At 50.0% G+C, this 27,516-nt stretch overlaps 1 protein-coding gene across 5 annotated transcripts in view; it reads right to left on the bottom strand.

The window, feature by feature from the left end:
• The window catches only part of Stacl (SH3 and cysteine-rich domain-containing protein), a 38,515-nt gene extending 14,522 nt beyond the window's left edge, over positions 1-23,993 (bottom strand). For all 5 annotated transcript variants that reach the window (XM_025302998.1, XM_025303001.1, XM_025303000.1 and 2 more), the window contains exons 1-6: positions 23,510-23,993; positions 10,204-10,460; positions 8,972-9,364; positions 4,994-5,247; positions 3,554-3,665; positions 4-158 (exon numbers count right to left, since the gene is read on the bottom strand). In XM_025302998.1, coding sequence (XP_025158783.1) covers positions 4-158; positions 3,554-3,665; positions 4,994-5,247; positions 8,972-9,364; positions 10,204-10,460; positions 23,510-23,948 — 1,610 coding nt within the window. In that variant the 5' untranslated portion in view covers positions 23,949-23,993. The remainder of the gene's footprint in view (positions 1-3; positions 159-3,553; positions 3,666-4,993; positions 5,248-8,971; positions 9,365-10,203; positions 10,461-23,509) is intronic.
• Positions 23,994-27,516: the final 3,523 nt, after the last annotated feature.

The raw sequence follows: 27,516 nt of genomic DNA, 5'->3' as shown, positions 1-27,516 counted from the left end.
CACTTGTCGGACAGCGGCGGCGTGGTGGGTGAGCTGGTCTTCAGACTTTTGAACGCTTTCAGCCATTTGAGCTTGGGACTTCCGGTCGAGCCGTTTGACATCTTCCGACTGGCCACCCCGTCCGGTTGACCGGCCTCTCCACCACCGAATAGCTCCTTCTGCAATTCGCAAGGTACAGGCGATCTGTATGACGTCTTGACAATGAACGTTTGGTAATTATGCTGATGTAATTCTAGTGATTGGTGCGCTTGATAATTATTATAAACATAAAATATTGCAAAATTCTCCTGCAGCCGAGAACGGTTCGCTTCACCTCGGCATCATCGAAGTCTGAGAAGAGAATCTCGAGTAATTGAGTCTTCGGGAGACTGAAGTTTCACAGGCGCGCAAATATTGGCGGAACTTTGACCTTTGTTTGATTCTAATCAAACTTTGCCGCAACAAAATTTGAATAAGAAGCTCTCTCGCTGTTGGCTACTTCAATATTTAATGTCCAAAGTCGAAGAATCGGCATTGGAAAAAAAAAAAGGAACGGCATCGATGTTCCCAGGCGAGGAAGCGCCGGCCGCGTATCGATCGGCGAATCTGTGTGTGTGAAAGCAAATGCGATCTGGGCCACTCCGTGCAAGTTTATGCAAATCGAAAGGGAGAAGAGTCCACTATCGTTGAGCTATAGCGTCATACCCGCGACCGACGACGAGCGCCGCTATATACGCTTCGTTGTATATCAATTTGCGTTGTTTACATGCCGCTATGAATGACTAAGGAGCGAACCTTTACTATATATAGTCACGTGGTTCGGCATCAACGGGTTTCTAGTCTATAGCCACGTGTTATTACCAGCGGCTGCGCTCCGTTATTACCCGCGCGCATACGTCGTGTAAGTAGAAGAAAAATATCCGCGCGCGATTAAGAAATCAAGAGAGAGAGAGAGAGAGAGGGGGGAGAGAGAGAGGGGGGAGGGAGAGAGAGAGAGAGAGAGAGAGAGAGGAGTCACGTGGTCGTTGCACGTCACGCATCGTCGAGTGCATCGACGATTTTCGCGCAATGACGTAGGGCGAAACGTCCCGACGACGCTACCGCGAATCCCTTGGCGATGCGAGCGAAAATAGTCGCACCGTCCGATAATCGACGTCGTCTGAGAAATGCGATAGATTATAATTACGAGCTCGATTTTTCGTGACCCGCTTTGAGGTTTGCCGTCGAGACGGCAACAGACAGGCGCGGGATCGCGTGGGCTCGTGTTTTTTCGACATTAATCCGGAGTCTCAAGATTCGAGGACGAGGCAGCAGTTTCGCTTCGGGAATCTCGTCCTGCACCGCGGCATGCACATATAGCGAGCGACACGCTCGCCAGGCAGGTAGCGAAAAAAAGAGAGACGGACGCGTCGATACAGCCACCCTGGTTGAAGCACTTTCCGCGGAAGCACGAGCCGCGCGGCCGGTCCATTTTCTGCGTAGCCGTGCGGCCGCGTATTCATTGATCACACGTACATGTCAACTTTCATTGATCCCTGTAACCGTAGACGGACATACCCAGGCCATTGTTCACGATCGCGCGACGTCGCTCCCTTTGTTTGCGCGGCTTCATCGACAGCGAGGGACTTTCCTCCCCGGCCGATAAGTACCGCGCAAAGCTCAAATATTATAAATACCAAGTGGAAAAAACATCCGCTTCTTTTCTTCATCGTGCGTCAATCCGATCGAGTCGAGTCGAGTCACACGGAGCCGGAGAAACGTCGGCTCGGACGGAGGAGAGAACGCAAGGGAAACGCAAGGGACGGGGACAGATCGAACGATCCGTCGTCGGCTCGATTGATCCCCGAACAGATCCCCGTTCACGATCACGTTGATGCACAGTGATGCAGAGCGTTAACAAGCTTAAGCACTGTCGCGGCCACTGTTCAACCAGGGTGGCCTCGTGGCGTCGCGCGAGGAACCTCAGGGACGACGCAGGTTCGTGGCGGCGCGTGGTGCGGATGCGATTTCGTATTTACGGCGTACGGCAGTAGAATGCGACAAGAAAAATAATACTAACGACTCGCGTACGCAATGTAGTCCAGCCCATCGCAGAGACGCGGCGACGACGACGAGTATCGACGAGTAGTAAACGGCAGCGCGCGGCCAGACCGATCCTGCTCGCCTGACCTGGATAGACGGACTCGGCGAGGCCAGGAATGGATTTTCAGACGCTTGCTCGTGCTCGCCGATGACCCAGTTGCGAGGGCGCATGTCGCGCGATTGCGCGCACGGAGTATTTATCCGGGGGTTTAAGCCGAAGCTCACCGATGAATGACCAATCGCTCCCAGTGAATGACCACTTGTACTTGGCTTTGCAAACTTTTCGGCGGATCAGCCTCTCTCTCTCTCTCTCTCTCTCTCTCTCTCTCTCTCTCTCTCTCCCTCTTCCCCTGGCGTTTACGAACATAAACAGCAGATCCCGGAGGAAATTGCGCCGAGATTCACCCGACGGACGCGCGCTACGTTGACAAATATTTACAACAAGCTCCGTTAGACAATGCCTGTCTGTAGAGTTTGTATCGAAATTCCTGTTAATCGTCCGCGAGATCCGCCGGGCGTTCCCGGCGGGTCTCCCGGTTGCCCAAAACACCGGTAAAGCCGTCCGCGAGATCGGCCGAAGTAAGGGGAACGCAGGATTCGACGTAGGTCGGTTTTCCCACGAGGCCGAAGAGAAAGAGCGCGCAATCAGCGGGAGAGAATTGACGGCAGATTCGGGTTTTTGGCAAATATTAATCCTCCCGGGCGAGATGAATTCCGTTCGCGTTGTAATCATGGAAGCGGGTCAATCGAATTAAGCTTGTCGCGCGCGGCGCGGCGTGTTTTCGCAGGCGCCGAGTCTGCGAAAGCTACGGAAGCGTCGAGCGTTTCTCGAGCGCGTTTCTTATCTGCGAGACTTTTCTTCATCGCGACGGCGCGTAATTATGTATCTACATCTCGCGAGAAGTAAAATCTCCCCGCGCGCGCGCGCGCCAGCGACTTTCTCGCGACGCTTAATTGGCGCGATCACATTCTCAGCGTGCCTTCAAAGTCCGATAAATTGGCACACTTTTCGCCTGATATTAACAGCGTTCCAGCGATCGAGCACGATGTCATTCCGTTGTTGCGTCCACCTCGTACACGTTGAGTGAGACGGCAGACTCGAAGCCATGCGCGATTGAACAAATTGGATGAAATGGACGGAATACCTGCTAGATTTCAGGTCGTGAGCACAGAGGGGTTAAATATAGAGTGTCTATTCTAAGATGTAACCGTAGGGAGTTTCTCACTTCGTAATATAACCTGCATCTCGCGCACACCATGTTACCTTCTGCTCCGTGAGTTTCGCGAAAGAACCTTATTTGGGCACTATATTTTATTCTCTCTTCTCTCTCCCCGTTTCACGAGTGACGTGACAAACAAAGAAAGAAAGAAAAAAAGGAAAGCGTACCTCCTGTCGCACACGTTTTCAAGTGGACAACCGCGCGAGCGTACGAGGTGCGCTTTTGTGTCAGACACAAACGGAAGGAATGCGTGGACGAAAAATCGCGCATACCTGTGCCTGCACCGCGGCCAAACGCAGTTGCGCCACTCCGAGGTCGAAGCGCTTCAGCGAAATGTCTTCCTGCAACTCGGCCACCTTCGTGTAAAGATTACCCTCGGCGCTTCTGCAACGAGTAACGATAAGTTAGCGATTAGCGCGTCTCGTTTTAAGGGGACAATTATACATGCGGAGCGGGCCGTTTCCGAGGTTATTTCTACGAATTTTCTAACAGAAACGGTAGGATCAATGAACTGACTTGAAATTTTCATTTCAGTGTATTCATTAATGTAGTTCAAGGTGTAAAATATACTTGTGGAAAGTATACACATAAAACTTTCAACGCGTCAACCTAGAAACACCATTTTCTTAAACTGTCGATAGGATTACGCAAAAACTACTGAATCGAGTAACTTGAAATTTTTTAACACACAATACACTATAGACATGTAGTTGTCGCGTCTCTACCTTGAATATAGTTATATTTTGTTTGATTCATTTCTTTGAAAATGATTACAAGTTGAGAAAAGTTCCATTTTTGATATTTTTTTTTGTACAGTCATTATTTTTCTAAATTTGACTTCACCGTCTTCATTTTGGTACGGGCTATAATGACAATCATATATTTTTAAAATCTTTCTCATTTTTTGGTTTCAGAATAATGAGAGACCTGAAATTATGTCGACAGCAAATATAGAGCTCGCAAACGAACGATTGCATTTTTATCTGTAATTATATTATCTATAATTAATCTATAATTATCTATAATTAAATTGGATCGGTTCTTGTGATTCAATAAAATTTATTTTATACTTTGAACATTGAATGAATACACTGTGAACATTTCAAGTCCATCGATCTTATCGTTTGGCGTTAAAAAAAATTCGTAAAAATAGCCTTGAAAACGGTCTTCCGCCTCCCCCCTTAAAAAGAAACGAGACACCGATTCATTAACTAAAAGCCGACTATTAACATTCTTGAAATAATAGAGGTGGGCTCGAATAAAACGATAGATTCACATTGTTTCCAAATTATTTTTTTGCAAAACAAGATAGACACATTCGTGACAAAAGAAAAATTAAACGCGCGCGTTTTCTCTCTCTCTCTCTCTCTCCCTCTCTCTATGATAAAATGAAATTTCAATACGCATTCTCGAAATATTTGTACAAATCTCTTCCACGTGCGCGTGTCAAACGCATTTTATTATAAATTTGACGGAAGAACTCGTGCGAAATGAAATAATGCATATGTACAAGTAAAATATTCGCTAAAATGAGATTTGCTTTCCACGTGCGGCATGTAAAAACAAGAAAGAATCGCGATATCCGAGGCTATTCTCTCTTGTTTTTAACGAGTTTAACGAAGATAATGCTCGTGAAAGATAACTGGACGCTGGATGACGTTGAAGCAACGAGGAAGGAGATGCATGAAAGTGCAAAGTATGATTGCACGTACTTGCGCTGCATTCGCACCAGGGCGTCCAGGGCGTCCTGCAGGCGACCAATCTCCTGAGTGAGGCTGTCGTATTCGTGTCGTAAGTCCTCCATAAGCGGGAGCGTGCTGATGCCGGTCGGTACCAGTTCGTCCCTGAGCGTGGGCACCTGGCTAATCCTCTCCATCGGTATCTGCTCGGGTGGTGCCGGGGCGACGTACAAGCGCCGCGGCGGCTTCCGCGGCGTCGTGCTAGCCGACAGGTTTCGCGCTAGGGTCTTAAATAACACGACAACACGATTATCCTCTTAATCCGGTGCATACCGTTACGCGTGTACAATTGACGATCAATGACGAGCGCGAAGGCCTCGACGAATGTCGAAGGCGAGATGGACGGAAGTACTCGAGCCGCGTTGCGCGGGTCGATCGAATCAGTCGAACGAGACAAGTGAAAATAGATCGACACCGATCCGGAATACCGGGGTATTCCGGATGCAACGAGAGCGTGCTTGCAGCTGGTGTGTCGCGAGCGTCTAAAAAATTACAAGCTTCAGCAACGGCGCGAACGCAACGGGCCGCGATTTCGGAAAAGCACGCGTCGTGTGTTTCGTATTACCTGCGAGATCGCGGTCGTTGAAGCGCAAATCGTCGAACACGTCTCCCGAAACACTGAGAGATGTAGTGCAGCTTGGGAGAGATGCGTGCTCGCGAGCGAGACTCGAGTATCCGGCGAGGAGGACGTGCGATGACGTGATCCGACCGACAGATTCGAGAGAAGGCCGGAATCAGTGAATAGGAGCGCGCTTGGTCAGCCGGACGCCGGACGAGAGTTCGCGCGCGGCGTGGCTCGATCCTCGAGATGACCAATATGGCCCGACGAAGCGTGCTGCTTCCCCGCAGTGTGTATATGACCGACTTTAATCAGTCCCGCCTGTTTTCGCCGCTCCTCTTCACCGAATACCGGCGATTGTAATCCCGCCGACGGATACCTCGCTCCCGAAATTGGATATACGCCCGGAATGTCTATTTGCTATGCGTGATCAATATGTCCGGCGTACGAATAGCCGTATCCGTCGCTCGCCCGGCACCGTTGCCGCATCCAGTCGCGCACGCTTGATCGATCGCTCTCGATTGGTCATATCGAGCGTGAGATTGACGCGGGAACGCATCGCCGCCGCCGCCGCCGCCGCGGCCGTCACCGACGTCGGTCACGACGTCGAGGGATTTAACCCAGCGGAAGGCACGCGCAGGTCAGAGGTAATCGCGCGTTTATTTTGTCGCGATTGACCGTCGTCTTGCAGGAATTCCACGACTCTCGCGCGAAAATGTCAACGATCTCTTCGCGATGTTCCTCTCCCGCTGCCATGCCGGGGTGAGTATCATGATCTAAGATGGCGTCCTTCGGAATAACGCGTTCTGGAACATTCTCGCATTGGAATCTTTCGACTGTGCCTCAAAACAAACAATAGTACGACCTCCAACGCGCGACAGTAAACACGTCTCGTATGACATTGTCCGTGATTTTTCAGTTCGTTTGCGCGATCGAAGCCGATAAGACAGAGAGGAGTCGTCTCTGCGTCGTGATAGTCGAATTGCAGTCGTCGTGAATAGCAGCGGTACTTTGAATAATTTTAGAGGTAATTACTGCACTTTATTTATATGAAAATTAAGGAGAAAAGAGATCATCGGAAATGTCGCATTGTCAATTCGAGCTATGTAACCTAACCTAACCACTGTTGTGATTGATTGAGAACCCTATCGTTTGCTTCTCAGATTTGACGCATGGCTTGCGAGTACACACGACGGTTCTGGAAGGATGCAGGTTCTTGTCGATGCTGATTGCATACCGGAGGATCCGGTTCGGGCCAAGCGGAGCCGGCTCGAAGGTAAGTTAGGTTAAGTTTGCAAACCTATGCTTCTCGCGATCGCAAACCGAGAATACGGATTGTCGGAGCAAAAATTGCAGAACTGCAATTGCGTGAAAGGCTGATGTTCACGTATCTGTGAGCATTCTTTCATCAGTACTTGAAATCTAATCGACGAAATTGCATTTCTTGTGTTTTAGATTTGTAGCAGAACGCGGCCGGCTCCGAGTCTGCGGTATCCGGTATGTCACAAAAACTGAAAGATGTTGATTATAAAAACTTGTTGAAGCTCGAGAGTATCAATGCGATTTGTTTTGTTCGTAGTTTTCCACGCGTTTGTTTATGTGCCGTTTAAGCTGTGCTGCTCGGAATAGCCGGGGGGGGGGGGGAATCGCTCATTTAAATGCCTATATTGCCCGATTAAGTATCCAATTCGTTTAAATATATCTACTTTTAATGCGCAGCAAGCACATTTGCATAAACATTTTAACTCTTACGTTTGATTTAAACTACAATATTATTCAATAACATTATTAATTCAGCATGATCCCCTAATTGTTTCGAGCGGTATATAATATGCGTCAGAATTGTGCCACCGTGCGCGGAATTCGCGATAATTTCGATCGCGGATTTTAATTCCATTGTTTTCTCATTATCGACCTTTATCCGCGATTCACGCCTCGGCTATCGAAATAACATTACAATTCGAGCAAGTCTGACAAGACTTATTATCGCTAAAATTCGAAACGTATATTTATCGCCCGCTTTGGAAACTGTAAGTCTTGTAAAACAAGAATCTCGTTTTTCGGGAAGCATAATCGTCCGTGTGACACCTTTTCTTCTCTTCTCATTTTATCGCATTTTATCGCAGACTTTCATCTTCGCCTCGGGATTTCTGACACGAGTTGCGCGACACGCGAATATACTTTCAAACTACTTTTAAGTTATCACTTAACTTTTCGCTCGATCGTTAAACGTCGTTCGAATTATCGAGTGCGGTCACGAGTGCAGTGAAGTGAACGAAAAGTGATCGACGCGGGACGATGGCTGGTCCGCTGGACGGATGTGAAACGTTGCAATTTGGTGAGACACAACGGCAAGTTTAGCCAGTTCGATCCGGTTCGACGTCGTTGGACTTCGAAATGAAGCGGTGAGCGCATAATTTCAACGCTCAAGAAGCATACTATATAGCGCATGCTTACACACACAAATCGCATTGATCTCTAACGAGAAATGTAGCAAAAATAAAGATACAATATTTCAACGGCATATTATGGAACATCGCGTTGGTCAACTCTGATCATTTATAACTCGAATGCTGTAGCGATATCGACATCTTTTTATTAGAATTATCGGACTTTGTATAATCAGGCGTACGCTGTTGAAGTATCGTATGCTGATATAATATCGTATACTGATTATATACATATGATTGAGTATATTATTCCATGATATTTCTTCTATGATGTTCTTTATCTATCTATTTTAAATATGATATTGTTATCCATCTATTTTATCGACCGACTTTTTATCTATCTATTTTAAATATCTATGATATTTTGTGATGTTTTTCAAAGCTGAATTTTGTATCTATATCTTCTTGACTTGAGGCTTAACTTTATATATTCTTCACACGAGCATGAGAATATTTACATGCGAATCGTGAGGCGATATTTTATCTAAAAAGTACGTGAAAATATCTATAAATTCGGAAACATTTCCTCCAGTTATCGCAACAATCACTATCCCCAACACGGCCCCGATAAACAACTAAAAGAAAAGAAATTGAGGGAAAATATAAAAGTAGATCTAAAGATCCGACGTAATGCGAGTTAATCCTCGTATTTCAAGAATAAACGTGAGCGTTCGTGTGTTGGCACGCCACGTGCGCCGTCGTTCTTTCATCGAGACGATGTCCGCGAAATTCTCTTAAATAAATTGCTCATGTGCTTTATTCTCTCGCGTGGCTGCTCGGGCGTGACATTAAGACATTATTTCGCGGCTGATCGCGCGTATTAAAGTCGCGAAATTCATCCGTCGAGCGTGATATTGGGAAAGAAGGTCAGTCGTGACGTCTCGTCGCCTCTTCGCGCGCGTCGCTACGAAAAATCCCTTGGTATATAAAACGCGAACAAACCTGCAAATCGTTCGATGGCACCACCGCCTGCGCTTCCTTCGCCACGACTTGATAACGCTTGGCCTGGTCGCCGGCGCGCTCTCCGGCCGCCTCCGAAATCCCGGCGACGCATTTGCAGGCCAATCCGCAAAGTTCCTCGTAGACCTCCGCAATCTCGCCGAGCAACCCCGGTAGACAATGGAACTGATAGCGCTCGGTAATGGCATTGGTGGCGCGTAGTTGCAGGATATAGGCGTTATGCGACTCCAAGTAAGCGCGCTTCAATTCCTGCTCGGCACTGCCATCATTGGTTAGCAACGCAGCGTAGGCGCGCTTGTAATCCAATCTGGCGCGCTGCAACTTCTCCTCCGTCTTGCTAACCACTTGCTCGTATGCATCGCGATGGGTGAATACCTGGGGGTAAGCGCGTACACACGGATCAATTTGCGGCTGACGAAGGGAGATGCGCCGCGCGTGAAAAGCGCGCGCGCGCGCGCGTCGCGAATTGAAACGCCGCTGCCGTCACCGTTTTGTTCGCAATATCGAAACCGAATAATCGAACGGAGCGCGGCGGGTCTTTGCCGGTCGCTCTCGGTAAGCGCGGCAAACTTGTCCCTCGCGAATTTGCGGCCGGTCTTATCGCGAGCCAAAGTGTCGTGGAATCGTCGGGAATAGCGATTGCGGTATCGTAATATGGTAGTGGCATTTAATAATATGGCTGTTTGTTCTACGCGAGGAGGAAACGGGCGATTCAGAATAGAGAGAGAGAGGGTGATCAGTGAGATTGAATGAACACCTGTTTGCTGTTTGCAGAGACCCGAGTTAATTCATTAGAACACAATATAAATTATATCTGAAAGTTATTTGCCAAAAAATTTTCTGCCGTTTCTCGCCTTCAGAATTACTTCTCGAAGGCAGAGGAAGTTTTGCTACAATTTGGACGTAAAAGAAATTATTTCGTTATTAATGCGATTCTTAAGAGCTACGCGCTGTAAGGAAATTACATAAGGAGTCACTCGCATGACTGCGGCATCAAATGAGAGACTTCTAGGAAAGCAAATAAAAGTAAATAAAAAATATAAAGAAAAGTGAATAAAAAATGAAAAGAGATCTTCGCAATATCGTCGTTTTGCGACTTCTCCGCATGGTAGAAACAACGCCGTCGCGAATTCGTCGCGGGTTTACCGGCGGGCGCAAAGAAGTTTGTACGATTTCCTATTTCTCGTTGGCGCCAAAGCGGCGGGCGAGCTTACCTTCCGCGACTGTAGTTTCCGATGAAAGCTCGCCTCTAACGTCGGCCTGGACAGTTGTTGCTGCAGGACCGCGGCCAGGTCGAGGTGAGAGACCGCGTCCGCCTCGACCTGCCGTAACAGGCTCTCCCAAACGCGTCGCATACCACCGATATCGATTCTCGAATCGGCCGATCGACTGCGAAATTCGTCGACCAGACGTCGCACGTTCGCCGAGTGGCTCTCCATCGCGGCGCCCAACTCTTGGGCGAACTCGGAGACTGTTCATGGAACACAGGAGGAAGCATTAATCAGACGGCACGGGCGGTTTGCACGGGCGTGATTGAGGGTGAGCGGAGTTTCGTTGGTCGGGAAGCACGGCGAGAGTCGTGGGGATTTAACTCTTTGGGACGTGAGAACTCGTGTCTTTGTGGACAAGTTGGTAATTAACATGTCGCGAAGTACAACGTAGAATTCTGTACCGTGAAAGACCACGAAAATACGGATAGCCTCGGATAGTCTCCCTTCGAGCGGTCGACCCGATTCGTGCAAAATGGTGACTCGACACGAGTGACTCGGCGATTCGATTAAAGGATTCGCTGAAGGATCAGCGGAGGTAAAAAATCGGCTGAATAATTAGCGACTGGCAGGCTTTTAGAACGCGCCGAGGAATTTCAAGGAGCGCTCGTCCGATGTATCAAAATCGCGCACCGCCGATCGAAGATACATCATTCGCTCTTCCCTCCGTGAACTCTCTCTCGGGTGCTGAATAATAATAATAATCTTGCTGAGAGACGCGTCGCGCTCAATACGCGTTCGTCGATCGTCGGGTAAATTTTTCTCCAAGTCGACGCACACGCATACCGTCGAGGCGTCTCGCGGCCAAGAGACGTGCGTATATTACTTAAATGGGTATTAGAGGCCAAACGCGGAGTGTCGTTACGTCGGCGGGAAGATCGTTCTCGGCAGGCTGCCAACGGAACCTCGGGTTACGACGGCGACGACAATATGCGAGTGCGCAATGGCGCACGGTCACCGCGGCCCTTTGCCATCCACGTAGACCCGATCCGCTCGTCAAAGGCGTCGCGAAGCAGCGATCTCGATGCGAAGGTCGATCGGGTCGATCGGGGGTTGACGCGTCGCGGTCGTCGGGACGTCCAGTCGAAGAGAAAGAAAGACTCTCTTTGGCCGGTCGAAAGTAAATTGCGTCCTTTTCTCGCTAGAAATCGACCTTAGCGAAACGTTATTTTGGACGTATCTAGAGTGGCGCTCGGCCGCTCGGGGAGAGAGGGGGGGGGGAATTCAATATTCCCGTCTTATCCAATATCTCGCGGCGAGAGCAGGCGACTTTGAAATATCCTTCTCCTTTTGTGGATGGTACGAATGGCCTCGCGGCCGACGACAGCGCGTAAAGCGTGATCGTCAAAGGTACGGTCTGACAAGTCGTTATCGTTATCGCCGTGATAGCGGCGGGCCAGCCTTTGTGGGATCTCCGCGCTTCCTGGCGGCGATATCTTCGGCTCGCTTCGATGAACCGGCTCTTTATCAGCGTCGGGGGGAATCACGTCGCGAAGGTTGCTGCGAAATTCGTAATTTGTCGCGGAGGAGCGTTAAGCGATCGGTACACCAGAGAGGATAACCCAGAGGGGGCTCGGCTTGCGAGTCGGTCGATAAGGGTGTTGAACCACGTCTCTCTCAAGCCTGAGAAGCTGCCCGACAAAGTATCCGCGCGAAGACAAATTTTCCGCGCGCGACCTAGCGACCTACCTTTTCTTTTTTCTCTTATAAATTTTCTCCGATATTCTCCGCGCGAAATTGCGGCACGGTGACGACATGATTCGAATACCCCGTTCGGCGGTTGCCGCATTAATTATGAAATTACGTTGATGTATTCATTTATGCGCGTAAAATTCGTACATAATTGTCGACTGTTGTCTAATTGCGGCGATATTAAACGCGGTTATTAACCGCGCGGGCCGGGCTTCCGATTGGGCGAAAAATGTCACAGGAAATTTTACGCGGCGATAACTTGCGCGGGAGAAACGCGTGCAGAATGTCGCGCGGTTACGTCAACAAATACCTTGGCGATGGGGCGACATTGTCGTCACTTGCGATATATCATCGTCTGCGCCCGCCTTGCCAAGGCGGCACGGATGCGTCACTGTACGCGTATTTTTTGCCGACACGTTAGGAATCGGAGTGCGTCATGAGTGCGGAACTTATACGTGCGTACGACGACGCGACGAGTGCTTCTTTCCCTCTCATTCTTCGTTAAATTCGCCAAGGATTAGGATAAGGACACAACCCGGGCGGGTCCGGGGCCCGGTTATAACCGTTTCCGCAGGAACGAGCGAGGAGAAGAGGAAAATCTCTGAAGAAACGTCGTGCGCTAAGAGAACGTTTCCCGACTGAAGTTACGCAGGAAGCGGAGGAGGGGGGCGGGGCTAGATCTTACGTCGATTAATAAAAGTTGGAGACGCGCTTTCACGAACGAGAGAGGAAGCGTGTCAAATCGCGTAATCGAACTTTAGGGGGACTTCCCCGCGCGAGCATATTCTCGTCTGGTATTGGCGGAAACGGGAGATACGCGAGCATAATAAAATGGTCGTTCGAATAATCGGCTTATATCTTCCGGCGCTCGGACATTAATTCAATATCCGTGGCGCAATTTCGCGGCGGAAGTTTACGATGAATTTATGATGAGCGCGCGGCGAACACGCAAGACGAGCGGGGCGTCTCCGTGGCGAGTCTCGTTTTTCCTCGTCAACAATTCGAAGCGGTGCGCGGCGAGGCCCAACGGTGACATTATTTCTCTCGAAGCGGGCCAAGATAACTCGGGATCCAATAAGGTAAGCCGAGCTCTAATGTCTCCGAACTCGGCTCCGCCAGGGAGAGTTACCGTCGGATAATCCGAGACCGTTTTTACGGACATCTCTCGTTTAGCCGAGTGCTTTCGTCATATAGACGTCGTTATTAAAATAAGTCTTGCCGCACGACGAAGGTAAGATCGATATGCGCGTACACGCGCTCCTCACCGAGGGGGAAGTAAATCTCCGATAAATTATTTGCGAGATTGTGGGGCTGGGGAGGGCGGCGGGGCGGATGGGTGATCGAACGATTGTAAGCCCTCGAATTGGGACGGCGCGAGAGGGGACTTTCTTCCCTCTCGCGTTGATACAACGTTCATGCGGGAGAGCTGCGGCACGTGTCGATAGAAGCACCAGCGAGAAGTCACGTAAAAATGAAACAATGGCGAGAGACAAAAGTAGCCGGGTAAAATGTCGCTCGAAAACATCTCGAATGTCGGTGGGAAAGTCGGCGGCGGCGGCGAGCGAGCTTGTCGTAGACAAGAGCGAGCGCGACCGATTAAAATAGCGCCGCGAGAGAGCCGAAAAGCGAAGCGTCGTCTCGTTTATAAAAAGCCCTTGGGAGTCTCCCTTAAGAGTCTTCAGACTTAATTTCAAGTTTCACTCCGATTTAACGGGATCTTAACTAGTTGCCAAGAGATACTTAACGACGAAACTCGACGGGTTGCGAAATGGCGTATAAATAAATTAATCGTCGGCGAGAGAGAGAGAGAGAGAGAGAGAGAGAGAGAGAGAGAGAGAGAGAGAGAGAGAGAGAGAGAAGTCGCGCGGCTACAGCCGCGGCTTCGGCCGCGTTTAACCCCTTCCGTGGCAGAGCAAAATTCAATGAAATGCACTGAAACCGCCCCACAAAAAATGACAGGGCGGATTTTGTCAATAATTCGTATACTTCAGTTTTTTTGGTCGCTGAAGCCGAATTTGAGGTCAAAATATAGAAATTCTTCCACTTACGGCACGGCTTTGGCTGGACGCACCGGTGCGTCCGTGCCACGGAAGGGGTTAAACGCGCCGATAGCCGCAATCCCGTCGAAAACAGATCCGTCGTAATTATGACGAAATACGCGGCCTGTATCGATCCCCCTGCCGTGGTCGAGCACCTGCCGCCGATGGTGATTTAAACAGGCAGGCGACCTTATACGTCGCGCGTCCGCGCAATATCGCCCTCATTAAGACATCCCGCGTTAGCGTATAAGCCGCCCAACCCGCCGTCGGCTTTGGAATTATCGTTTCGCCGAGGATCGCCGCGTATATAATGTGCAATTTGTTCGCCGGTGCCCCGCGCGGACTACACTAGCGCCCTGGAGATCGCTTAACCGGTTAATCGTCAATTTACGGAAGCTTGCCCACCGAGGAACTTTGCCGAGCGAAGCGTATATAACACGGGACGGGATGTTAAACGTTTCGAACTGGCCGACGCGACGCTGCCACACGCCGTGCTCGTGAACGATATTCGCCGCGGGATATGACGAAAGTACTCCAGCGCGCTGCTTCGGCTTCGGCATAAATGATAATATCGTTGTTATTTCCGCGATCATTGGTAATGGTATACAACACGCGATACGCGTCGTAGATGATGGGGGTTGCGCGCATGATGTTGCGTCGCGTCGAAATCGGCCTCGCGCAATAAATATCGCGGGCGCGTTATCGATTCCCCACTCGGGATTATCCAGCGAGCACAATGAGGAGCCGGGGCCGGGGCAAGTTTGTGTGTGTGTGTGTATGTTTTCATCGCGACCGCGGCTGTCGCGGTCGCGATCGAAATCCCGCCGAGAACATCCGCCGAGTCCGCGAGAGCGCGTTAATCCTCCTTCGGTCTTTAATCAAACTGTTGGAGTGCGCGCGTGCTGGTAAATCGCGGTCGCCGGGACGGGATACGCAGGAAATTGAGCCTCGTGGCAACTGGCGAGGCCTCGGCGCGCTCGCTTCCCTCCCTCCCTTCCTTCCTTCCTTCCTTCCTTCCTTTCTTCAGCATACGCGTTTAGTTTCAGCCGCGCGCACTCGCGTGTCACGGCGAGCAAAACCGTCGTCTGAACTTTCTCTCTCTCTCTCTTTCTCTCCCTCTCCTCTCTCTCTCTCTCTCTCTCTCTCTCTCTCACTCGCTCGCTCGCAAAGCTGTTTCCCCACTTTGACCCTTTGTTTTCCAGCGCGCGCTCGCAAAGTTTCCGGTATTATAGTTTCGTGTCACGAAACGTTACGCGTAGAGAAATAATTTAGGGCGAGAGAGAGAGAGGGAAAGAGAAACAGAATGGCAGAACGTTGGCGTCCTCTGCGCGCGAGAACCGGATATTTCACCGTTTCTTCTCGTCGAAGCCGAGTGTCCGCGTCACGGCGCCGCGTTGTCCGTGACGCCGTTCTACTTTCGCGTAGCCGAAAATTGTTACGAGCATAATGTACGATCGTGCTCGCGAAAATCGGATGTGAGGAAAAAATAGCAACGGCACATATACACACACACATACACACAAGCACGCGCACACGCACGAGGGGCGGGTGGGCCGTCGTTTTCTCTGCCGAAGAATTTCGGTTAATTAGTGTCGCCGTAATGGCAGTTGCCCATTATCGTCTATTTGCGAGTTCGATGGGGCGTACCGCGACGAACAGCCCGCACGTTGAATTCGATTTTAATCATCGCGTCGTTTCGCGGTAACCTAAGTCAATAATCGTTAGCTCATCGGTGCGACCTGAAATTTTCAATCGCGCGCTTGAGACGCACGAGGAACGGAGCAGGACCTTCTACGCGTTATTTTACCGCGTTGCGTATGTGAATAATGGTGATAATATATATTACACTGCGGACAACGTGAAATGTCAAGAGAATGCACGGGAGATTAACGGGAGAGAAAGAGCACCGTAGCTGCATCCTGACGATAAAAATGGAGAGAGAGAGAGAGAGAGAGAGAGAGAGAGAGAAATCTCTTCGGCGCGGCGGCAGGCACTTTAGCCAACGTATCCGTTGGCAGGACACCGTGACGCGTCTCTCTTTAACGAAGAGAATATTGCGCGGGAATAATATCTTATCTATCTGAGGAAAATATAAAAACGCCGTGCTGTACACTCCTTCGCTATCGCATAAACGCCCTCATAACTCGCAGCGCGAGGCGGCGGCGCTGCTGCTCCTGACAGATGGAATCTGTCTCAACGAAAGACAGTTTCCTCGAAATACGACACTTACAGACTTATCTAGGTCGAGTCGTCATTTTGCCCTCTCGCACAACATGCCGCGCGCGATGCGGCGATCCGAAACGATTTTGAACTTCGACGATCGCCCGGCCGCAAGCTATCGAGCGTTTATTGACTTGCGGAAGACTGCACAAGAGCGGGAGAGAGAGAGAGAGAGAGAGAGGCGGGGGATGCAGCGCTCGTTAAAAATTTAAGCTAGAATAAGTACTACTCCAATTCCCGTGGAATCGTGTAGAGTCGGCCAAGTGACGGGGAAGCGAACGGGGGTCTCCGGCGATAATATTTCGGCGAAATCTATGGCCTCTTTTACAATACACGCGCATTTTATTATCGCCTTTGTCGCCTTGGCCGCCGTCGTCGTCGTCGTCGTCGTCTCATAAACTCGGTTGTCGTATAAATCGACGTTACCAAAAAGACAGGTTTAACGAAGAAACACGGCGGCTAAAGAAAAATGGATATGGCCCGGGGAAAAATGGAAATCGCCTATGCTCCTTGCCTCATAGCGTTCCATTATCGACCTCGCGCCGATATCCTGACCCATAAACGCGCGACTATCGCGTTCCTTCCCGCGACTATCGCGCTTTCCGCGACTACTTCTTGTGAGCACCGCGCGATATGCATCGCTGGCTGCCTCATCCGCGCGCATTTGCATTTCTGCTTACAGAAGAGCGGCTGCTCGACCTCGCGCTGTTCCGCTCGAAGGAGGACTTTTACCGCGTGCGACGACGACGCGATATATCGACGTGCGAGGAATTTCGAAATTTCTGGTCGCGTCGCGCGTGCATTTTCGGCGAGCGGTCTGAGCGGTTTCTCCTCGGTCTCGCGATCAGGCGCGGTGTGTTTGCGGGACCAAGTGAGGTCGCCACCACGAGGGAGAACACGAGGGACACGAGATCGCGGGACGTGAGATCGCGTCGACGAAAATGAGAGCATTTCCCAGATGCTTTTATCTCGCGTGACGGAATTTCCGCCGGCGGGAGATTGCTGCTTTCGTTACGTTCGACCAGGTTCGCTGGGATACGTATCCCGCCGAGTGTTTATAGAAATATGTGCGATGCGCTCTGAAAATCGACGTCCCGAAGTCGTCGAGTGAGCAGGCTGAAAATAGGAGGTACTTCGGAACGTCGGGCCGTGCGCGAGCACACGTGCGCACGAATTTGATCCGCTAAGATTGATCACGTGGAAAGCATTTCTCTCGCATCTTCGGCCGGTGGTTGCGCGCTCCGAGTCCGATCCGATTGTGAAAAGATTGCTCTCGGTGGAAATGGAAGGTCGTGGAAAACGCGCTACGACGTTCTCCCGCGGACATTTGTTAAATTTGACGGGGGAGGGGATCAGCTCGCACGTGAAACTTACGGCCGATCGACGACGAATCATTCCCAGATGCATTCTCTTCTCGCTCATACCGCGTCAACCCTTTCTCAGGGAGGGAGAGGCTAGGGGGAAGCCTCGAGCCTCTATTAATAGTGTCTCCAAAAGCGCACCGGTTCTCTCGCGATTAAAGAGAAAACGCGCCACGTTCAACGGCCAAACTCTCGCGGCAAAAAGAAAAAGGATTAATTCCACCTGCTCGGCATACCGAAATACGCAGCGCTAGATTATCGATCACCGCGGTAATCCGCGGACTAATAGCGGACAAGCGCGACAGGTCGGCGATGCTTAACGATTCAGCATAAACTTTCTCGCTCGCCCGAGCGCGACAGCGATATGGCGCGCGGCCTCCGGCTCTGCCGACCAGCTAGCCACCTGGATGAGCCGCTTCCATAATAACAAAACGGCGGCCCGGTCCCGGCTTTAACACGCGTTCTACAATACATTACACACAACAGCGATTACGCCGGCACGCCGCGTGTGGTCGCGGGGAGGTTCGAGCGGGGAGCGGGGTCGCGCGCGGAGAAAAATAGAAAATAGAGAGAAGGAAAGAAGGCGAGATACGGCAATGAACAAACTAACGACGGACGGACGGACGGACGGTGGAAACGGAGGAGGAGGAGGAGGAGAGAGCTGGCGCGCGCGCCCCTACGTAGACGAGACGTTTAGTCAGGGGTTGACCTGAATTCAGGTGGGGTGAATCGATATCCTGCCTGGCCTGCCTGGTCTGCCTGGCTGACTGCCTACCTTCGCTTCGCTGTTACCGTGGCAACCAGACTCCTTGCTTTATTAAATATTCCCCACGTTGTGTTTTCCGTACGTACGGCCGTGTCGCCCGTGTCGGGACACACCGAACTCCCGATCTTCCCGGACTCCTTGCGAACGACCATCGTCAGGTCCGAACGTTCTCGTTTTCGGCCGGGGATCGACCAGACGCGACGCGATGCGACACGACACGACATGACACGACGGTCGGTTTGACGCGGCTCAAAGTGTAACGGGCTTCGTGCCTCCGTAGGGTCCAAGGGTGCGACCTTGGTGCAGAGTCGCAGGTTCGACGAACTTGATCGTCCGAAGTCACGCGAACTGTGTGGACAGCGCCTCGAGAACGCGCTATGACGTTCTCGACGGCCCGGTCCCGTTTCGATCATTAATCTCTCGCGGAAACTCGCGCGGGTGACGACCGACCTGACACTCCGTGACGGAGTGTCCTTTTATAGGATTGAAGATGCGGTGAAATGGATTGTTCTCTCTCTCTCTGTCTCTCGCTCTCTCTCTTCACGTGGTATCGCAGTCATATCCCCTGGCACGCGCGGATTTAATCCGGCCGATCGCAACTCTACAGCCCGAGTTGTGTAACAGAGCCAATGTTTGGCTCATCAATGGCCGGTCGATCATTGTCCAAGAATTCGTCATCTATTTATCGGATCGTTAGCGATGAATGCGTGGCTACCTCTCGATGTACCTTCCATGAGGTTTAGATTTGATTTATTAACGGCGATATTATCAGCGATTAATCAGAGAATCACGTCAGCGCGCGATCATTCCGACAAGATTTCGCGTCGAGGAACATTCCAGCCAGCTTTTCACTCGTTTTCCTGCGTCTGTGCGATGTGCGAAACGGAAACGTGCAATGAAAGAGCTTATAAAACTTCTATTGTGACTTTCCCTTATAACGCGAAAATCGCGCAGTTTATAATGCAGTTCGTGTTTCACCCATTTCTCTCCGACTCGGCCGAGACGAAATCGAAAGCGAACTCGCGAGTTTGATGGTAAATTTATCGTTGGCTTGAAATGCACCATCAAATTAATCGATTACGTTAGCGAAATGATCGCCTCCCTCGCCGGGAACGGGACGGTCTCAGCTTGCGATTCGCAATTTGTCGCACGTCGCTGCGACTTTTCTCGGGCGAAGTTATCGAGCGACGAGTCATTTGAGGCTCGCCGACAATGTCGCGGTTTCTTCAGCCGAGCGTCGCCAAAGGTGAGAGAGAGAGAGAGAGAGAGAGAGAGAAAGAGAGAGAGAGAGAGAGAAGTGTCGAGTGCGAAAGCTTTACAATGGGTCTGTTCTTTTTCGGAGAACTTTTCAACTAGTGCACACACTAGTGCAATAAGTTAGAGGACGAGAGGAAACATATCTGTTTCATTCCAACTTATCGCGTTACCTCAGAAGTCCTTTGAAAAAGAACAGACTTAAGCGTGTCGCTCGAGAAGGCGAACTCGAGTGGCCGTGTCTTCGCGACAAATCGGCATTCGGGCGCGAGACAAATGCGAATCTTCGCTCGGAGCATAAACATAGGAATATAGGGACGGACCATAAGCCCGTAAGATAGGCGAGGGGAGTTGTGCTGAAATGCGGGGGGGCGATTGTGCCTAAAGTTTCATCGGCTACAATGCGCTACAGTGCGCATATTCAGAGCGTGTGATGCAACGACTTGGCTGTCACTGGCAAATAGTAAATGTAACAAAATGATAAGAACTATTTACACTGACAGTATTTTGCAGAGGTTATGCATGTGTCTTTTTTTTTCACAATTTCACTCACACACACACACAACTTCATACACACATCTATGTATATATGAAATACTTACACACGGCACAACCACCAATTAGATTTAGGCATAGTTTACCTCGTCGACGTCGCACCGTCCCGCAATGGTTATCCCCCCGCAACTCTATGCTCTGTCCCTATATTCCTATGTCTATGGGCGCGGAGACGCTGAAGTATATTGAGATGAGAGGACCAAAAATGTGGGAAATTTCTGCCACGCAAGGGACGAGCGGTTTCGCGCGGGAGATCGCGTGCAGGGATTCCGTTCGCTCTTCTCTCGCGCGCGCACGCTTTCGAGACCCGCGTCGATATCGCACGAGCCACATTGAGCGCTGCAAGATATAATTTACTCTCGACTGATATGTGATTTCCAATACTAGGCTGGTATTAGCGGAATCGGACCGATATCGAAAATCTGCCATTAAACGGAGGCCCGACAGAAGGCCAATTGTGAGCGGGTTGCTCATAGAGAAATCGATACGATTCTTGACATTGCGATCGTTTTATGTAACAGGTGGAAGTGGAGAACCGCCAGGGAGGGGGAAGGGACGATATCGCAAAGAACAAATTCAATCAATAATACAGAGAGAGAGAGAGAGAGAGAGAGAAGGCATTAATGGGACAATTGCGGGATCATGAAATGTGATAAATGTTCATCCGGCGGATGTAATAAAATCACTAACGAATGGCAATCGCCAATCGCATCACGCGAGGGGCATCACGTTACTACACGCTCGCGGTTTTAACAATTGGACAAAGCCCGATTCGCTCGCCGCAGAGACGCGACTGTCCCGCGATCGCGAACGCCGCCTAAGCTTCTTTTGAACAATCGCCTGAAAGCGGAATAACGATTTGACCGGCGGCGGTTTTTGTTTACGCGGCGGATTAACGTCGCCTCATCGAATCCCGAGCGTTTTCATCGCGCACTGCCAGGCAGGCAGGCAGGCAGGCAGGCAGCACAGCGAGATATTTGGCCGCGCCGATGAACCGAATAAACATCCAGGTCAACACACGTGACAGCCTCGAGATCGTTTGGACTTGACGAGGCCGCGGTTATACATTCTAAATCCGCCACGAGGCGAGGCTCTATTTATACCGCGGTAACGAGCTCTTGGATGCGATCCTGCGAAACAGCGCCCGCGGAATTTGTTTCCTCGCGCGTCAAAGTCGCGCGGCGTGACAACGTGAGATGACTCACTTCGTTTATCCGGAACGGGACGGCGGCCTCGCGAGATACATCCGGATCAGCGCTAGGGATAACAAGGGAGACGCTTCCCCCTCCCCCTCCCCCTCCCCCTGTAAGCGCGATGTCTCTTGGGGGCGGTTTCGCCCACACGAGTTTCTGCGGGCTAATCTCCGCGGAATAATTGACTCTCGATCGTGCCGATCGATCGAGAGTGCGGAGGATAATCCGAAAGAAAATTCATATACTAAATAGGTCCTTTTGTCGAATCGAGGTTATTTTTAGCAATGCAAATGACACGAGGCACGTAATGCTCGAAATAAAAAAAAAAATGTTTATACTTCCATCTTAAAAGTTGATGTCTCGTTAAATCTGTCGTGCTTTTTACGCGCTCGCGACGCTCTCGTAGCTTCCTCGTAGCTCCGCGTCTTTCATTGCGCGCTTCCGTATTCGCGGCGAGACGGAGCTTGCAAGCTCGCGGCTCTGACGTGTGAAATGACGCGTCTCTCTGTTGGTTCACGACTTCAGTTTACGGCTACGTGTGAAGAGCGCGCAGGGGTGAATGAATCGCATCTGCGACGTGTCGCTCGGTAGTCCGCATGTTCGAGCATGTTTCGAGCCCGCTAGGCTCGGAGGTGCTTGTCGCGATCGAATGTTATCGGGATCTTACGGCCGAATGGGAGGGAGGCTCGCGCAAGTTCCATGATAAAGTGACAGATAGGAGATCGAGGTCGATAGGAGAGATAGGAGAGAACGAGTGACAAAGACCGATAGCTTGGGATTGAGCGCGCTAATAGGCTCGCCAATCCGCCTTGGACTCGGCAACTTCCTATCCGCTAATTAATCTTCGTCTCTTCATTCCGCTACGACACTACGACGAGGTAGGATGCAGCGCCAATCGTCGCGGATAAGGGCCGGGCGGAGGGGGCGATAAGGCGCGTAAAGAAAGGTCAACCGAGGAGACGACAAGTTGTATCCGCGAAAAGACGTCCGTGAATAACGAGCACGAGTAGTACTAATTAATCACACGTCACTCATGAGTTTCGCGCAGCTGCTCGCGCGCGGCGTGTCACGTTAAATAAGAGGATGCTAAACTGTGGTTTAGGACTCGCGTGTACAGAACGTCCTCTCATTGTACAGAAATGTGCCCCGCGTCCCTCGGCCGTTAATAGCACATTTCCCGGGAGTAAGCTGGAGACAAGAATCCTCACAACAAAATGTCGGGGATTTAATAGCTTACGAGTCGTAAGTGTATGAAAATAAATGGCCACTCGCCCGAGGGAGGGAACGGAGGAGGAGCACGGGATGGATAATGGAACTTTGTCCATTTAATCTCGAGTGCGCCTTACCACGATAGAATTTTAATTGACTCGTTAACTGTCCAGGGATATTTCATATGAAAATATAAAAGAGTAACGACTCTCTTGTGCCCGATACTTTTGCCGAGTGGGAAGATCGACGGCGAATCCGTCAAGCGAACGACACAATGTGAGGAGGTAGCCACGTATCGAAAAACAAAATCAGAAACACGCGCGTGTGTGTGTGTGTGTGTGTGTGTGTGTGTGTGTGCGTAGCAATTGTACGCACACAATGTGTGCGTACTTTGTAAAGCTGTTATTTTTCATTCCCGCCAGAGGGGTCGGGAGAGATATCGCAGGGCATGAAATAATTAAGCTCGTCCCCTTATCGCTACGATGAGATTTGCAATTAAGTCGTCCCCCTCGTCCGTCTCAGCGACATAAACCGCAAACTGTCTTCGTTACGCGGGCATTAAACTTGCGCCAAGTCGGGACACGTAATACGCCAACTCAGCTGGAACTTTGGAATTGCCGGCGAGAGATGAGCGACTGGACGCGGGCGACGTGTGTGATGTGCTTCACGTGTGTGTAGTGTCACGGATAGTTTGAGTCACCTCGGCCGCGATCAGTCTTTCGATTTTTCGCCAATTTGTTCAAGCTTCGCGCGGCCATACACATACATGTGTCGTCGCACAGTCGAACCGTGCCGATATATCAGCACCCCAGAGTGAAGTAACGCGGCTAGGAGAAACACGTTCGACACGGCAGATGTATCGGGGAAGGAGACAAAGAGAGAAAGAAAGAGAGAGAGAGAGAGGCTGGGGAGGGGGGGAGAAAGCTCAATTCCGCGCGTGTACACAACCGGAAGCGCACTTACCCGTCTGCACGAGCTTAAGCGCAACGCCATTGTGCTGTTTGAGCGGCTCGTTGAGACTCGGCTGCGTGAGGTCCTTGAGGGGATTGGCGGCCTCTTCGCCGGCGGCACGATTATTTTGCATAGTCCCGGCCTGGTGCTCTTCGCGTCGTCCTTTCTTACTGAGATTGTCAGCGCCGCCGTTACGAGCGGCGCAGGTCTGCCTTCTGGCTAATGTCTGACTAGACTCTCGCTTTTTCTCCTTCTTACGCTTGTGATTGTTGTCGTTCGCGACGACGACTCGTTGCTGCTGCTGCTGCTGCTGCTGCTGCTGCTGATAATAATTGTCGGTCTCCTCGTAACCGGCGTTCACCGCTGCGTCGTTGACGGTCAGTGACACGGACTCCCGAATCGGATTCTCATAGATACGCAGGAGCTCGTCCGCCGGATAGAAGACGTACATGCCCAGAAATCGTCGCTGGCGCCGTAATCGTTGCCGTTGCCGCGATCGTAGCCGCAGGCGTAGCCGCCGCCGTCGCGGATTCCGCTATCGCTGCCGTTATTGTCGTAGCTACCGTTGCCAGTGCGTCCGCTACTTCCGCTGCTGCACTTCCGAGATCCGCGCGAGCCAACATCGCTGTCCAGCGATTCATCCTCGATGCTGCGTGCGGGATCGGTATCTACGCCGGCGTCCACCAGGAGACGCATGATTTCTGCTTAACGCGTCGCCCCGTCGCGATGCTGCCGCCGACGCGGCGCGACGCGACGCTTAGCTCCTCTTCGTCGTCGTCGTCGTCGCCTTTATGCCGCGTTGACGCGTCCGTGTGGTAACTGAGAAAATCACCGGGGGTAACTGTCGATCGCGTCGATCGCGTCGATCGATCGATCCGAATGGGTGATTCGCGTATTTTAATTAGCCTCCTTCTATCGAGTCATTTTCTTCCTTTTGACAAGCTAATGACAACGCTTGAAAGTGAAATTTCTTCGACTTAATTAACAATTGACCCGCCTCTTACGCCTCGTACTTTGTCGGCGCTGAGGCGGAAGAAAGCGAATGATGAGTTTCTCACTTTAATTCTTATGATCGATCAGACGGCGCGTCGATTATTCTTGGTGGATTCTTACGGCGTGTCTTATTACAGCGGTCGTTCCCGAGGTTCCTCGCGATTCGACAAGATCTATGGGGCCGGGGCTTATGTTGTCGGTGGTTCCCGAGGCCTCTCGGGCTGAAACAGAGATTTGTAAAGATGAGAAATTAGTTCTCAGTGGCCATTAGAGCTTCTGCGCGCGCGCGCGCGCGCGCGCGATCGTGTTCGTTACTTAATAACTGCTTTTATTTTCTCCCCCCTATCGAATTACAAATGTACGGCCCGTCAAGACAAGGCAGGTTCAATCTTCTTTTTGTTAAATTCCGCGCGATTATTAAGAGAATTTATAAGGAGGGTAGTTTGTACCTGTCCGACTTTCTTCCTCTCGTGAAATATTCAAGGAGGCGGGATTTTTCTTTTTATAAAATATCGTAGGATGAGAGACGTTCCTGTTTACCGTTATTATAAATATTTCCAGCAGTTTGTTCCGCTTTCCCTCCCTTTCTTTTTTTAGAAAAGCCATTGAATGTTGACTTTCGCCATTGAAATTTCCGGCTATGCCGGGATTGATAATCCAAGCGCGTGGGCGAACAAATCGTTTTCATTGTTTTAACGGCGGAAATAGGTTTCGAAAATATTCAACAACCCCGCACACAAACCTTTCTCCCTCTTTTTCTCCCTCTCTCTCTCTCTCTCTCTCTCTCTTTCTTTCTCTCTATTATCCACTTCAAAATATGTACTTCCGCTCGAATCCTGCTGCAATTTCACGCACGCGGCGTATAAATCCCCGACAATTCACAGAAGCTACCCGCTGTCGTATATCATAGAAGCATGTCGGTATTAACACACTTTAGAGTTTTGAGGCGCTTTAGAAGTGGCAATAACGAAGCACTTCGAACACGCACGTGTGCGCCCTTAGACTTGTTTTTTTCGCATCGCACGCGCGACTGCTGTTGGAAGCCGCGGAGATGCTCTCATGAATTTTTTCCCACCCCGTGAACGACCGTGTTGTGGCCGTGAGCGACACATGTAATAACGTGTGAGAGACAGCACCACTTAGAGACGAGACAAGTTTATGTTATCCGAGGGTGTGAGCGAATATCTGAACGTAACGTGTCCAACGTATCGTTATACCATTAAAAAGATGAGTCTATTCCATCCCCCCGAGTAGTTTTACCTTTTAGTTACTTTTTTGCTCTTGAACTTGAAGCGAGTATGAGAATAAGCAGCTGAAATATAAGTACGTTTGCTGCAGGCTAAATTCAGATAGAAGGGAAGTTGTATTCTCTTCCACACATTTGTTTGCTATTCAAGTTGTCAACATTTTACCACGTATTTTGCCACTTGGTCGGTTGTATCTATCCGCGAGCTTCTTCGCCTTCCTCGGAAAATCTTCATCGTCGTAAATCTATATCTTCGAAATTTGCGGATTATCACTCATCTACATGATCGTGAACTACGCGAAAGCTTATATGCGCGTTCCGACGTTGAAAATCGTTACTCGGCGTGCTCGCCGAGGGAACGTATCGATCAATCAAAATAACATTCGAAATGTAGCCTAGCTGATAGTCACGTAACGGATAACTCGGTCAGGTTCGTGGAAATTGATACATTATACTTCGCTCAAGAATGACGCACAGATCTCGATAGCTCGCGAAATATATCGAACGCCTCGCTGGCCCATCGAATTAAATTTTAACAATGCATTCTTTCACATTACGGACTTCGAGTTGATGCTTTTGTGCAATTAGTGACGACAAAAGTGGGCGAATCTGATGGAGTCAATTTCAAAGAAAGCAGAATATTTTCCCTCGATAATTTTCAGTTATTTGAACCCGCCTCGGGGTAAAATTGCGACTCGCGTGACCGTCCACGGGAAGACATATGTATATTGAAATCTAAATATTCGTCGATTATATCAAGAGGGATTCGTCGATTATATTTAGAGTGTCCGTTCGCCATTTTCGTCTCCGAAAAAATTCGGCTCCGGCTGGGAAAGCACGCTCGGTCAGTTTTCGCGAATCCATTCAAATAAAAATTTACCTCTCGACGGCATGCGCTCTCATTTTTCCAAGCAAATATGTCCAAAGCTTGCATGTATTTTAATTCGGTATCGATCACCAATGCGGACGGCGGGCAAATTGAGGCGGTGCTTCACCGGGAAAACGAATGACGGATAGATAGACGGGAGGACGGATAATTACAATTTCGTTATAACGGACGGCCGCGCTAATGACACTTTAAAATCACTCTTGGCGCTCTGTAAATTAATATTATATCTCTGTTCTTTTAAGGATTCCTCGGCGCCGCGACGGTAATCATATTTTTGTGTTATAGTGCATAACCCGCTACGTTCGCAAAGCGCTCGCGAACTATATCGTCTTTTTCCAACCGTTAAAAGCGCGGAAATCCCGTTACGCTATGGGATTATGTCGTCCCCGCTACGAATATTCCGCTCAAATTGCCGAAACGTGAAATGCCCTCCGTCTCCGGGCGAGAAGGCGGGAATACGTTTACCAAGATTTTTCCCCGTAACCTTCTAAGGTGCATACTTGAGGAGGAAGTCTTCAAAGATACCTTCTTACTTCAAAGACACAAAGATACAAAGACATTTAAAGATACTCGTAGAACCGTTATTATTCTTCTAAAACGAGACTTTATTGCCGACGTTAAAGATACTATTTATTCTTCATCCAAGAAGAAAATGTCAAGAAAGAAAATTTTTGGACTCGGAGTCCAAACATGATCGTGTAAGCCGATAGGATAAAATTTTCACGCGATAAAATTTTTAACTTATTTCCTCCTAAATATATGGAAGATAAAGTTCGTGCAGAGAAAGCACGGTGTAGCGTCTGCTTAATTTCACGTACGACGTTTCCAGACTTGATATAAGATTTATACACGATACGATAAGAGGTTCCATATGCAGTGAGAGAGAGAGAG

The sequence above is a fragment of the Harpegnathos saltator genome, unplaced genomic scaffold (assembly GCF_003227715.2).
Source record: "Harpegnathos saltator strain DR-91 unplaced genomic scaffold, Hsal_v8.6 scaffold522, whole genome shotgun sequence".
NCBI lineage: Eukaryota > Metazoa > Arthropoda > Insecta > Hymenoptera > Formicidae > Harpegnathos > Harpegnathos saltator.
The sequence above is the reverse complement of the archived record's forward strand: the minus strand, read 5'-3'. Positions and strand labels throughout refer to the sequence as shown.